Source organism: Aedes albopictus, chromosome 2 (assembly GCF_035046485.1).
Source record: "Aedes albopictus strain Foshan chromosome 2, AalbF5, whole genome shotgun sequence".
Classification (NCBI taxonomy): Eukaryota; Metazoa; Arthropoda; class Insecta; order Diptera; family Culicidae; genus Aedes; species Aedes albopictus.
In genome coordinates this window covers 226,322,707-226,338,116 of record NC_085137.1, presented here as the reverse complement: position 1 = coordinate 226,338,116, position 15,410 = coordinate 226,322,707, and the positions used below count along the sequence as shown (strand labels likewise).

Sequence of the window (15,410 nt, the reverse complement as noted above, 5' to 3'; positions counted from 1 at the left end):
TCCCAGAAGAAATTTCTAAAGGAATCCCTGGAGGAATTTTTGACAGAATCTTTTTTGCAACTCCTAAGAGACGCTGGAAAAATTTCGATGGAAAACTAGCAAACAGTTCCTTAAAGTGTGTCTGCAGTAATGAGATGAGTAGATGAGTTAATACAAGATATTTCGATGAAAACCCTGTAATTTCTAAAATAATCTCTGGTAGAATATTTAAAAAAAAATCTAAAAGAAATGCCTAATGAAATTTTTCGACAAATTCCAGATGAATTAGTGCCAAAATGTGAGTTAAGAATCTCTGAATTATTTATACCGTCAAGGCACCATTCACCGTGGATCTAAGAGGATTCGGGGCAAATAAGGGCTGTCATTTGACACCAGTCTCATAAACATTGTTGGTGCCGCTTTTAATTGCCTTCATTATAGGTTAAAATTAAAGCAATATCCACAGAAGTAGAACATTTTTCACAAAACTTGGTGATATAGTACAATTAGTAAAGGGTAGTAGGGTCGCCTAATTCCGTGGTAGGTCACCATTCACCGTGGTAGTAGGGACCCATTCACCGTGTATGAGAAATTTTATTTTACTTTGTTTAAAAATGATTTAAACAACCCAGCCAAGGGAATTTTCTTCATTTAAATTCATTTCAAGTAATAACTTGCAAGATTTCATTAGAAAAACGAATGTTTAAATTTTCGATTTTTTCTAGATATATGGGACAATATGGGGCACGGTGAATGGAGACCATTGATTTTTAGGGTACCCATTTACCGTGCCTTTTTGTTTCAATTAAAAAGTACGAGTAATCGTACTTTCTTGTTAAACTTACATCGGTAATGCAAAATAGATACCTGATATGTGAATTTAATTGCTTCTTGGTGAAATAAAAACGTTACTACATTTAGTTTATCGCTTAAATCACCTTAGCGCAGTTTTCGATTTTTCATTATGAATGCAGTGAACGAGCAGAAACCCGCTTCATGTAAACACAGTTTAATGTCAAAATGATACTTTTAAATGTTTTTAATGAGCGTTTTGACATGGTAACAATACATTAGCGTTGTATTGGTGCAATTGAAGGGAAATTGTCATATCATTCAATCATAATATGGAAATAATGAAAAAATATTCGAAGGCACACGGTGAATGGAGCCCCCACGGTGAATGGCGCCTTGACGGTAGGCGAAAAAAAATATTAGCGTGAAAAAAATTACATGGAAAAATAAATTACTCAAGGAATGCCTGGAGGAATAGCCCAAGAGATATTTGCAGAAATTTCTTCAGGAATCCCAGTAATTTTTGACGGAATCCTAGAAAAAATAATACTGAAAGAATCTCTTCAGACAACTCGGAGAAGTTTCAGATGGAATCCCTGGAGAAATACCACGAAAATATCTGGTGAAATACCTAGAGAAATAACTGCAGTAAATCCTGGAAAAAATCTTCGATGCATCCTATAGCAGAAGTCCCTGTAAGAATATCTAAAGAGTCTTTTAAAAATCCCTGTAGCAATCACTATCGGAATCTGTAAGACATTCGTAGAGGATTCCACGAAGGAATTCATAGAGTAATTCCTGGATGAATCTGTTGAAATGTTCCTGAAAGAATTTTTAGAAAAAAAATCTTTGAGGAATTCTTGGAAAAAAAATCTTGAGCAATTTCCGAAGAGTTCCCTGGAGAAATTCATAAAAAATCCTTGTTTTTTTTTGTTTTTTTTTAATGGAGTGGCACACTAGTAAAAAAATAAAGAATTTTAAGCTACTGGACAGTGCACATTGGTCGGGCTCCATACAAAGGGGCGGCCAAAACTGTCAAAAAACGAAATTGATATTATTAAACTTTATTTCACCTTATAACAAAGATAATGTATTGTAGTTTTGTGATTCTTAATTAAAAGCATACCAGCTTTTGTATTTCAATCACATTTTACTGCCAAAGTGGCCTAAGTCATAAAATTGAAAAATGCATTATTCGAAAAAAGTAAAATAATAATATTTTTAGAATGGAATATATGTTTTATGTTATCCAGTATACGAAAGCTTGTTATTGGACTGTTTGAATGCACTTATGGTGCAAAACTAATATGTCACAAAACTTTTCAAATTTTCATATATTGTACCTTGGGAATTTTGGTAATTTTTAAGGTAAAAAACGGTTCGTGTCGTCACGTGTCGCCGCAATTTCGAATAGTACATCTTAAACATCATGCTTAGTGCTGCATAAAAACGTTTAAATATTTTGCAGAAATTTGCAGTTTTTCAAATTAAAGCTATTTGAAAAGTCATGTTTTTTCATATATTTTACGTTATTTTTTTTATTGTTGACTGAAATAAAATTTATCATCCTACATTTTTCACACGTTTTGAACAAACTTGATTGGATTGGATCGAAAGATGATCTAAATCTAAAATTCAAATTGATTTTCTAACAAAAAACGCAAAAAATGTGAGGTTTACTGATTTTTACCGTTTTTGAAATTATTGAAGTTACGTAATTTTTGAATAACCCCTTTTAAACCCTGAAAATACTATATAACATATCTAAACAACCTATAACTTCGATTAAACACATAAAAAGAGTTTTGGCCGAACTTTATCTTTTTCCGATCATTGTGCAGTGCAGCATATGGGTTCTAGAAAGTCACTCGTTACCTGAACGGATTTCTGTTCATCCGGATAATTGGACCATTAGTTTGTTGATCCTTGGCTTGTCGGTTTTGTATTTCATGAATGAAAGTTACAAATTTTGAGCCATTCGATCACGGCTGCGCTCTTCTTCTTCTTCTTCTTCTTCTTTGTTGCTCTACGCCCCCACTGGGACTTGGTCTGCCTCGCTTCAACTTAGTGTTCTTTGAGCACTTACACAGTTATTAATTGAAGGGCTTTCTTTGCCTATCATTGTATGAATTTGTATATTGTGAGGCAAGTACAATGATACACTATGCCCAGGGAGTCGAGAAAATTTTCCCGACTGGAATGGGAATCGAACCCGCCGTCTCCGGTTGGCGATCCATACCCTTGACAACTAGGCTAACTGGAGACGGTTGCGCTCGAACGATCTAAATTTGTCCCTTCGGTTTCCTTCCGAAACCGGTTTCGGATGTCTTTGTGGCCACGAATATCATGCCAGATTAACAGTAGCCCACATATTTCGTTAATGGCCAAATGATCGAAAATCGAAATGGGTTCTCTCGGGAGCACTTAAATGTCGTGGGTCAGATTTGTCCCTCAATGCATAATGTGTAACTTTTTCTTAATGCATTAGGAAGATTGAAAAATTCCAAATAAGTAGCGATTTTCTTTTCAATAATCCAGGTTAGTAAAAGCATAATTGTTAAAGGAAGTGAAATAAAAAATGAAACACATGCGGTTTTAGTTTCAAAGAAAACGTATATTTAACTAATAATTCATGACTAAGGTACAAAAATCGTCAAAAACTTTTGAAGCGATGAAATTATATTGATTTCACTGATGTTTTTAAGCAAATATCACTTTCTTCGAAAAAAACTTACAACTTATTATGAAATATTTTAAGTGGCCTTGGATGATGTTATAAATATATGTCTAATTTGAAACTAAAAACCTTTGGTTTAACAAAATTCTTAAAAATCTAACTAAAATCAAATTTAAAAGAATAAACCGTGCGTGAGCAGAAGAGAGCGAAGTCAATTCGCATAGCTGTATGTGCAAAGCATTTCGCAAACAAGGAAGTTTTAATTATTTTAATTTGGCAAATGATATGCAGAATAATGATGAATAATTTCATGATGCACTAAAATTGACGATAGTTGAGTTTGATTTAGTCATAACATAGCTTATAGTTCCTCAAGAAATGCTACAGCAGCGTACCTGGTCCTGGTCCTGCTTGCGGCCTAGCAGGGGACTGGGAAAGATAAAACTACCGGGACGTTTGTTTCTTCTGGGTGGCGGCAGGGGACCGCTCGTGCTAGCCTCGCCTTTCGGCGGCAACGGGGGCTTCACCGCAGTGGAGGTGGTAGCGGTAGTGGTTTGCAATTCTACGGGCTGTGGGTTGAGCGAGAGAAAAAGATACGATTTTTGATCGGGTTAGAGAGTGATTTGCGCCTTGCGACGAAAAAATGACGACCGAAAAAAAAACGGTGACGTGATTTACAGTGATGGCAAAACTGGTTAACAAATATATACTAAACTTTGCAAGTCCGTTGATGAGTTTTTTACCAGACAATAATTACAACATCGCCGGTCATAGAATCAGATTTGAAGATATTTTTTTTTATCTGTATTAACGAGATTTTTAGCCCTAGGCTAGTTCATCTCGGGACCCACGCTTTACTTCCCTTCCGAAGGAATAACTCACATTTTGCGAGTTTGTCGGGAGCGGGATTCGATCCCAGGTTCTCGGCGTGATAGTCAAGTGTTCTAACCATCACACCAGGTCCGCTCCACTTTGAAGATAATTTAAATTAAAAAAAAACAATGGAGCATACAGTCCGGTCTTTTTTTACGCGGTTTTCATTTACGCGGCCACGTAAATGAAAACTCCATACAAAAAAAAATCATCGTCTTATTTTTGCATGATTCGTCGAGAAATGGTGAGACTTTTTTTACGTGGTTTTTTGAATTTTGAACTGAGTTTTATTTTTACGTGGTACGTATCCCCCGTAAAAAATCCTGACTGTATAGCCGAAGTAAATGTGCGAATAATCTGCAAGACCATGCTGAGGGTCTTTTAGTTCGATTCTCGTTCGATGCAGCAAATTTTCGTGATAGATTTTATAATGGATTTTATCAGAGCTTCCCAGGGCGTGGAACAATTCATTAATGCAACAATAGAAAGCTTGTGGAAATACTCATACAAAACAAAGCTGAGAAGTACTATTTGTCCTACTTGGTATGTCGCCATAACAAGAGAAGGAAGAAGAATGATTTAAATTATTTAAAAATAAAACAAAATGTCTTCATTGTTTGAAAATCTTATGATGCTCAATTAAAATTTTCAAAATATATAAAAAAACAATATTTCAAATTGATTTATAAACAACTTTTGGTCATCGAACCATTTTGCATAAGTTTTTATCTTATATCCTTTATATGCCATCACTGTATATGAAAAGTGGATATTGAAACTTAAATGTATGACATGCGGTGAGATACTTAAATTCGCCAGAGATCATGATCTTATTCTATATAGCCAATCGGATGAATGTTGTTGCAGTACAATTTGCCAAATTGAAGGGATGGTGCTAATTTGACACAGCAGGATGTTCACGATCCGTTGAAATGGTTAGATGGTTGATTGAAAGGACATGCAAAGTGAATACTTCTGAGAAAAACCAAATGCAAGAAACAAAAAACTTACCGTTCTCATATGCGTTTGACGCTTTGGATGACGGTGGTAGCGATCGTCGCAAGATGCGCAGAAGATGTTGTTTTCGCATTGACCACAACGAACAGCCGGCGTTACAGATCCACACAAGTCGCACTTCATGACGGTCATTCTTTTGATGTCTGAAAAGTGTAGAGAAACGATAGTTACCATCAATTTTGTGATGCATGAAATTACCGTAGTCAAATTGTGTTTGTACTTTAAGAATTGATTTTTTTAAATGATACATTCCATGATGAAATCCATCTGTTGTTAAACAAACTTGATAAGCATCACTTGAATCTTATAAGATCGACTTAATATATTTTTAAAGAAACTGTGAAGCTTATTTAGCTTTTTACGTATTACGTATCCATCTAAGTAACATTTTGATGACCAATTAGTCTTGTAGAGGTTTTGAAAGCCGTCATAAAACTTTATACCTTTATTTTGGTTTTATGATGGTAGCCTATTTGACTAAAACATGTCAATTGGATAAAAACGAAGCGTTGTCTGATGTTTGTAATCAGCGGTCTTTGGGATAATTTGACCAATGTTTTTCTGTATTATTTCCTTTTTATTGTGGAATTGAACTTTCTTCTTATATTTTTATTGCTTCTAGATAAGGCCAAATTTAGAGCAACAAGAAGAATTTGGTAGAAATTTCTGAACTCCATGTGGTTTTGAAGGAATCCTCTAGAAACCGCATTGGCAAAATTACTCGTATTCTTTTCTTGGACACAAAGAAAAACACGACTTTCTATTTAAACAAAATCATATCTCAAAAACATAAAAACATATATCTCTGGACACATTTTTTAAATTTAAAAACTATAAAAAGGAGGTTCCTTCAGTACCAAGACCAAAACGTGAAAAAAAATTTATTTAAATATTCATTGCACCCTAAAACAGTTTGTCTCTTGCAACATATTTAAACTTGACCAACCGATTTAAAAGTTATGATTTTATAGAAAATTTTAGTTTTCAAAAACTTTGATTTTTTGGGCCACCCTATTGGTCATCCTGATGAAATAATATGGTTTTGTTGTATTGCAGCTTCAAGAAAAAATACGTTAAAGGGATTCAATTGTGTGTAAGTGCAAAAAATATGCTATTATTTTAGTTTTCATGCCCTTGGGATCAAAGGGGTAAAACGTGGCAAAAGGTTAATGCAACCATAACAAATTGCAAATGCTCCATAGAAAATCAAAAAGCGCTCCATAAAGAATGAACATATGTTCCATGAAAATGTGCAATGTTACCCATAAATAATTGAAAACGTTCCATACTTTATAAAAAATGTACCGGTAAAACAAAAAAATTTCTCATTAAAAGTGAAATTTTGCACCAATAAATAATACTGAAATGCTCCATGATAAAATACAAATGCTCCATAGAAAAATGCAAACGCTCCATAAAAAATTGAAATTGTACCCATAGAAAATTGAATATTGCTCCATAGAAAAAATAAATTGCACCATAAAAAATAGAAATTGCACCATAGAAAATATATGAATGCTCCATAAGTATTAGCAAACTGCACCACATAAAATACAATTTGCTCCATAAAAAATTGAAAATTCTCCATAACTTTAAACATTTGCACCAAGAAAGCAGTGCAATGTAAAGCAATTCAGCCCTGCCGAATTAAATTATAAGAATATGCTATCTATGGAGGATTTTTAATTTTTCATGGAGCAATTCATATTTTCTATGGTGCAGTTTGATAATACTTATGGAGAATTCATCTATTTCCTATGGTGCAATTTAAATTTTTTATGGTGCAATTTAATTTTTCTATGGAGCAATATTCAATTTTTTATGGAGCGTTTGCATTTTTCTATGGAGCATTTGTATTTTATTATGGAGCATTTCAGTATTATTTATTGGTGCAAAATTTCACTTTTAATGAGAAAATTTTATATTTCACCGGTACATTTTTTATAAAGTATGGAACGTTTTCAATTATTTATGGGTAACATTGCACATTTTCATGGAACATATGTTCTTTCTTTATGGAGCACTTTTTGATTTTCTATGGAGCGTTTCTATTTGTTTATGGGTGCAGTAAATAGGCTGCCGTAAAACGTGTTTTATATTTTTATAAGAAAGTTCAGGAAATTTGACGGAGCATATCAAAAAATCAGAGATGTATGTTTCTCAGTTTTTGAGATATGATTTTTTAAACATAAAAAGGACAAATTTTTCAACACAAAACATTGTTTAAAATTTAATTATATTTTGAATCCTTATGAATAATAAAATATATAGCATAATAAAATTACAATGAAACTTCTTTTTATGCACATGGCTGGGACTGCATAAATTAAAAATGCGCAAAAATTAAAAAGGCATAAAAAGAGGGAAATTTATGCATAATTCTGGCTTTAATGAGGGAATCTAGTTCGCCAGAACAAGTCTTGCTCCTGGGCATTTGAGGTGGGGATAAGGGGGGTTTCAGAAAGTTTCCAGAGAGCCCAAGAAAGGGGGTTCCAAGGGTTTTCAGGGACGTTTTAAGAGGTTGCTCCAGGGGATTTGAGGAGCCTTTTATGGGCGTTCTGTAAAGATTTGTTGGCGTTTTAATGGGATTACGGTGCATTAAGGGGCATTTCAATAGTATTAAGGGGGTTTCAGGGACGTTTCAAGGGGCTCTAAGAGCAATTCAAGGGATCTCAGGTGCATTTAAAGGGCGTTGCAAGCGGTTTGAGGAGCGTTTCAAGGTATTTCAAAGTCATTTAGCAAAGCAAAGCAAAGCAAAGATAACCATACACATCGTAGTTGCTACTTCGTGATAGACCAGAACAATCACAGTTGCAGAGTACCAATGAATGGTGCTTGGGACTAGCTACACACTTTCAAGCTTAGATAGCTATTTACGAATTATGTATTTTATTAAGAATAGTACCATGTTACCTGTGATCGACGGCCGTTGTGGTAACTTAGCCAATTATTTTTAATTTGCTCAATGATTATTGTGAGCTGCAATTACATTCTTCTAAAATTTTTATCGCTTCAATATTGGGTCAGCACAAGAGGATGTAAAGAAATAAATCGGAATGATCTCACCCAGTTCCATGTCGTCGGATGATCGCAACCACTCCTTGACTCCTTAAAGTTTCTGCCATACCGTTGGCTACCAAGTGTGTATCCATTTTCATCACTTCACGAGGAAGGACAATGTGCACCTGCCCCAAACGTGCGTCACTTTTTGTTTTTTTTTTTTCCGTCGAACAATGCAACGCGTTCGAGATCCCCATCGCAACTGCCTCAAACACGCGTCACTTTTCACTTTTTCCGCCGAACAGTGCAACCCGACCGAGATCCCCATTGCAACTGCCCTAAACACGTGTCACTTTTAGTTTGTTTCCGCCGAACAATGCAACGAGACAGAGATCCCCATCACAACTGCCCCAAACACGCATCACTTTTCACTTTTTCCGCCGAAGAATGCATCCCAATAGAGATCCCCATCACCGTTTCAAGGTATTTCAGAGTCATTTTAGAGATTTTCAGGGTGTTTCAGGAACGGTTTAGAGGCTATCAAAAGCATTTCAGAGGCGTTTCAAGGGGGTTCTGGACCCTATTAACCGTAAAAGGGATACCTGGGATCCATTGGACCCCAGGCGCCTTTCAGAGCTCGTCTTTGATGGAACACACTCAGCGAGGTGACGAAACTGAGGCCATGAAGGTATCCCTTTTAGGGTTAAAGACATCCAAAGGTGTTCGGGCAACGGTGCAAATCTCTAACCATACCATTACTATTATACAATAGCTATATATGTATCACCAAATGTATTCAGTAGTAAACACAGCGTAGGCCAATCCACTGCATCCGCAGTGCTGGTAATAAATCATGTAACCGTTTACCAAGTTTTTCAGTCCTGAGCAGAAATGTCGTTCTCGAGCCTTGTGAACCTACCACTTGCACGATCAAAAGGGGTTTCAGAGACATTTCAAATTGAATATGATGAGGGCGCTTCAATGGGATTACGAAAGATTTAGGGGCGTTTCGAGGCATTTTAGGTCAGGGTCGTATAAGGGGGGTTTCAGAACACCTTTAAATCAAAGTGTTAGGGGCGTTTCAAAACATATTGTGATGGGGTCTCTAAAAATCCTCTGAAACTTCCAGAAATACCTCCAAGATCCCCCTGAAACCGCTTCGGACCCCATATAATGCACCTAAGACGGTCCGAAACCCCTGAAAACTCGCCTCTAAAACCCGCCGAAACTGCCCCGAAGCTCCTGAAATGTTTCTAAAATCCCCCTTAAACCCTTTCGAACGTGACGCATCTGAAACCCTCCGTAACGACCATAATGTCCCGGTTTTTTTTGCTGTGCTGGAACTAAACTAGAATCAAGACATGGATTGGGCTAGAGTTTCGATGCATGGATTTTTCAGAAATCAAATCGATTGTCTTTGAGGGCACATTTCCATTGAGATTTAAATAGCTATGAAAACGAGACCTTTTCATCGCATTCGATTTCTTGAACCTCTGAGGTAACGAAACAAGAACTGTACAGCAATCGATGCTTCAATGCCTCTCAATGACAATGGAGTAGTACGATATGCACTAAATACTAAGGATACGGGTGGGTATTGCCACAAGACATCTAAATACTGGCACGGTAAAGGCTGGGTATGCTGCGCAATTCAGATCCCATTGTGATCCACTAGCCTCTGCCCAGCAACTCCTATCCCTACCTCCACGCGGTACCGGCCGGAAACTATGAGCAACCTTAGCGAAGATCGGGTAACCAACCCCGGTGGGAACTTTGGTCGTAGGCTGACAGGGAAGGGGGGGGGGGGGGGTTGCTTCGGTAAACCTGAGCGTCTGTTCTCCAGGAGGAGCGGCTCACAACAGCGTCTGATCCCCATGTTAGGGGCGGCTGATCTACGTCCGAGTGCCAGGGAAGGACTCTAAGCTCAACTGTGCACTATGGTCCTCCGGAAAGTAGGGGGTTGGTGTCAGGCCCTACGAGCCAGCCGTAAAAAACCATTGTAGCGGAAAATCAGCAACAGAATAATACGAACCGAGACCAACGGCAACGACCCCAGCGAACAAAAAGGACTTGCGATTGGAAACTCGGTACGTGGAACTGCAGATCTCTCAACTTCATTGGGAGCACCCGCTGCAGGAGGTGTGTTGGACAGGATCCATGGTGCGAACGTTTAGAGGTAATCATACCATCTACCAGAGCTGCGGCAACACACGCGAGCTGGGAACAGCTTTCATAGTGATGGGTGATATGCAGAGACGCGTGATCTGTTGGTGACCGATCGACGAAAGAATGTGCAGGTTGAGGATCAAGGGCCGATTCTTCAACTTCAGCATAATAAACGTGCACAGCCCACACTCCGGAAGTACTGATGATGACAAGGACGCATTTTACGCGCAGCTCGAACGCGAGTACGACCGCTGCCCAAGCCACGACGTCAAGATCATCATAGGAGATTTGAACGCTCAGGTAGGCCAGGAGGAGGAATTTAGACCGACGATAGGTAAGTTCAGCGCCCACCAGCAGACGAACGAAAACGGCCTACGAGTCATTGATTTCGCCGCCTCCAAAAATATGGTCATACGTAGCACCTTTTTCCAACACAGCCTCCCTTATCGTTACACCTGGAGATCACCACAGCATACGGAATCTCAAATCGACCACGTTCTGATTGACGGACGGCACTTCTCCGACATTATCGACGTCAGGACCAATCGTAGCGCCAACATTAACTCCGACCACTATCTGGTGATGGTCAAACTGCGCTCAAAACTCTCCGTCATCAACAATGTACGGTACCGGCAACCGCCACGGTACAACCTAGAGCGACTGAAGCAATCGGATGTCGCCTCAGCATACGCGCAGAATCTCGAAGCCGCGTTGCCAGACGAGGGCGAGCTCGATGAGGCCCCTCTAGAGGACTGCTGGAGTACAGTGAAAGCAGCCATCAACGACGCAGCAGAGAGCACCATCGGGTACGTGGAACGAAATCGACAGAACGAATGGTTCGACGAAGAGTGCAGAACGGTTTTGGAGGAGAAGAACGCAGCGAGGGCGGTAATGCTGCAGCAAGGGACTCGACAGAACGTGGAACGTTACAAACAGAAGCGGAAACAGCAGACCCGCCTCTTTCGGGAGAAAAAGCGCCGTCTGGAAGAAGCGTTGTGTGAAGAAATGGAACTGCTGTGCCATTCCCAAGAAACACGGAAGTTCTATCAGAAGCTCAACGCATCCCGCAACGGTTTCGTGCCGCGAGCCGAAATATGCAGGGATAAAGACGGAGGCCTCTTGACGGACGGACGTGAGGTGATCGAAAGGTGGAAGCAGCACTTCGATCAGCACCTGAACGGCGTGGAGAACGTAGGCACGGGAGCCCACGGCAACGGAAGAAACGACGACGCCAGTGCAGCGGAGAACGGAAATGAACCAACTCCCACGCTGAGGGAAGCTAAGGATGCCATTCACCAGCTCAAAACCAACAAAGCACCTGGTAAGGATGGTATCGCAGCTGAACTCATCAAGATGGGCCCAGAAAAGTTGGCCACCTGTCTGCATCGGCTGATAGTCAGGATCTGGGAAACCGAACAGCTAGCGGAGGAGTGGAAGGAAAGGGTAATCTGCCCCATTCACAAGAAAGACGACCATTTGGAATGTGAGAACTTCAAAGCGATCACTATTTTGAATGCTGCCTACAAAGTGCTATCCCAGATCATCTTCCGTCGTCTGTCACCTGAAACAAATTAGTTCGTGGAAAGTTATCAGGCTGGCTTCATCGACGGCCGGTCAACAACGGACCAGATCTTTACCGTACGGCAAATCCTCTAGAAATGCCGTGAATACCAGGTCCCAACGCATCACCTGTTCATCGACTTCAAAGCGGCATACGACAGTATCGACCGCGCAGAGCTATGGAGAATCATGGACGAAAACGGATTTCCTGGGAAGCTGACTAGACTGATTAAAGCAACGATGGACGGTGTGCAAAACTGCGTAAGGGTTTCTGGTGAACTATCCAGTTCATTCGAATCTCGGCGGGGACTTCGACAAGGTGACGGACTCTTATGCCTACTCTTCAACATCGCTGTGAAAGGTGTGATGCGACGAGCCGGGCTCAACAGCCGGGGAACGATTTTCACAAAATCCGGTCAATTTGTGTGCTTTGCGGACGACATGGACATTATCGCTAGAACATTTGGAACGATGGCAGAGCTTTACATCCGCCTGAAACGCGAAACAGCAAAGGTCGGACTGGTGGCGAATGCCTCAAAAACAAAGTACATGCTGGTAGGCGGAACCGAACACGACCGGATCCGTCTGGGTAGTAATGTTACGATAGACGGGGATACTTTCGAGGTGGTGGAGGAATTCGTCTACCTCGGATCCTTACTGACGGCTGAAAACATCGTGAGCCGTGAAATTCGGAGGCGCATCATCAGCGGAAGTCGGGCCTACTACGGGCTCCAGAAGAAACTGCGGTCGAAAAAGATTCACCCACGCACCAAATACACCATGTACAAAACGCTAATAAGACCGGGATCCTCTACGGGCACGAGACATGGACCATGCTCGAGGAGGACCTACAAGCACTCGGAGTTTTTGAGCGATGCGTGCTAAGAACGATCTCCGGCGGTGTGCAGGAGAACGGTGTGTGGCGGAGAAGGATGAACCACGAGCTCGCTGCACTTTACGGCGAACCCAGCATCCAGAAGGTAGCCAAAGCCGGCAGGATACGGTGGGCAGGGCATGTTGCAAGAATGCCGGACAACAAAGCACCTGCAAAGCTGGTGTTTGCAACTGATCCGGTTGGCATAAGAAGGCGTGGAGCGCAGAGAGCACGATGGGCGGACCAGGTGGAGCGTGACTTGGCGAGCATTGGGCTCGACCGAGGATGGAGAGCGGCAGCCACAAACCGAGTATTGTGGCGTACTATTGTTGATTATGTCTTGTCTTAATGATGTTGAACAAATAAATGTATGTACATCTAAATACTGGTCGCATTGGATCACCCGAACAGAAAAAAATAGATTATTTTTTATTTTACCTATTTACGGCCTCAAAAATTACTATTATTATTAGGATGGCAGCTGGCCAGTGGCCACTTGAGGCTCTTCTATTTTAATATTCGCGGTGATTAATATGTTACATAAGCCATCAATACTCACCAGCCGATTTCACTGGAATAGGAGGAGGAGTGTTGGAATATTGTTGATTTGCAACGTCGATGACTTCGTACTCCGGATCTGTATTGATCGGCGGGGGAGGAGGCGCAGGACCAACCCGATCGCTGCTCTCGGTCTGAAATGGAATGATCCAGTTTTGAAATCTCAATATGGTTTTACCAGCTGTGATATACCTACCACCCATGATGGCATGGTTCTTGAGATTCTAAATCTAGACGATGGATGGTTAGCCATGGCTGGAGGCGTAGGTGATCTCAACGGTACGCTACCCTGCGAAAATAGTGCATCGGTTAGTACAGATTTCAAGAGCAGTGGTACCTTTTCGCGTTCATTTTTATCACAAGTTCAAGTGCTGTGAGGCGACCAGTGAAAAGCGCAACGAGTTTTTCGCAATGATTTTTTTTTCTTTCTATTACAAATTGGTAGCCTACGCAACGCATCCGTAGTAGACAGCCGAACGCGAGACGGTGGATATTGCGTAAATCTTAGCGGCCGACATTCCCGATCTAAATTAGCATCATGCTATCCTCATTCACGAACATACGCTTGTGAAATTGTTTACCCCCATCGCGCGCTTGGTGCGGTGGTGTGCGGGAAGGTTGTATTTATTTACAATTTTCGCCACTCGACAGAAAAACCTAAAAAAATAAATCGTTTACAAGCAGAGGACGGCACACGAGCCGGGAAAACTTAACGAAAGTTTTTTGGTTTTTCTTTTGCACCCAAGAATGCGATTGGCAGCCGGCGTGAATGCGGTCGGATGTATGTACATACAAATGTATAGACTATAGTCAGACCAAGATCGAACAGCGGAACTGTTGCTTCTATGACTTGGTGCTTTTTATTTGATCGGTCTATTTGTGGCTTTTCCTTTCATTAGAATTACGTATTAGAGAGTTTAAAAATAAATGGAGAGACTGTTACACTGCTTTAGTAAAGATGACATCAATGATTATCTTGCTTTGTTAAGTTGACAGCCATGAGCTTTGAGTTTTATCGGTTGTAGTTTAGCATTGAATAAAACAATACATGTTTCAGCATTTACTGAAACATCAAATATTTTACTTATTCAACCAGTTCAAAAAGAGAAGTGTTAACTCAATTTTCCTCACTTCACACGTGTTGCACGAACCATTATTTTATTTCAGGAAAATTCAGGCGAATTTATCGTTTGATTTAAATAATATATAGAAGTATCGTAATATCGATAACCAAATGCAATCAAGATGACGAAGCTACCTGGAGGAATTAAGCAGACAACTGATTCGAAACAGCCTAATAATATGTACAGAGCCTGAACGTGACCAAACGTATCTTTTGGACTTTGCTCACCCACTAACAACACCCACAATCCCTAGACACCTGGACCTGAGAGGTCGTAAAGCTTCCTACATCTTTCTTAGGTGTCTAACTAACCATCGTTTCCCATTCCTCAGTAGCTACAAAGACGTGGCCGGGTAACTTCTCGACCATTATTGGAGGATTACATCAATCTTGCCGAAGAGTCACAGATTAGTCCCAAATCTTTGTGATTTGATATCCCACGGGAAAGATGCAACCCTCATAACAGCCACCTCATAACCACCTGTTTCACACATGTTCTACGAAACACCCCGTTAAGCGTGTTGTTATTTCAACAATTGCAGCAACAAATTTCAATTCTCTGTAGCTTTTGTTGGGCAAATCCTAGAAATCTGAAATATTCTAACAATTATTTCTTCACGGATATAAACCTTTCTCAAAAGTCAAAAGCGTTGAATGACCCCTAGGGGCGCACCCATAAAAAAAGTTACAAATTAGACCTTGGGGTCGTTTTCGACCCTGAACTTTGGGGTGCACCGATAAATCATCTAAAATTTCCGCAGAGAATTCCTCCAAGGAAACTCGGAGAAACT

General features: G+C 40.2%; 1 protein-coding gene across 17 annotated transcripts in view; it reads right to left on the bottom strand.

Moving 5' to 3' along the window:
- The window catches only part of LOC109432889 (E3 ubiquitin-protein ligase lubel), an 88,685-nt gene that overhangs the window by 58,728 nt on the left and 14,547 nt on the right, over positions 1-15,410 (bottom strand). For all 17 annotated transcript variants that reach the window (XM_062851218.1, XM_029855909.2, XM_062851217.1 and 14 more), the window contains exons 2-5: positions 13,693-13,785; positions 13,498-13,630; positions 5,333-5,481; positions 3,844-4,017 (exon numbers count right to left, since the gene is read on the bottom strand). In XM_062851218.1, the coding sequence (XP_062707202.1) occupies positions 3,844-4,017; positions 5,333-5,481; positions 13,498-13,630; positions 13,693-13,785 (549 nt within the window). The remainder of the gene's footprint in view (positions 1-3,843; positions 4,018-5,332; positions 5,482-13,497; positions 13,631-13,692; positions 13,786-15,410) is intronic.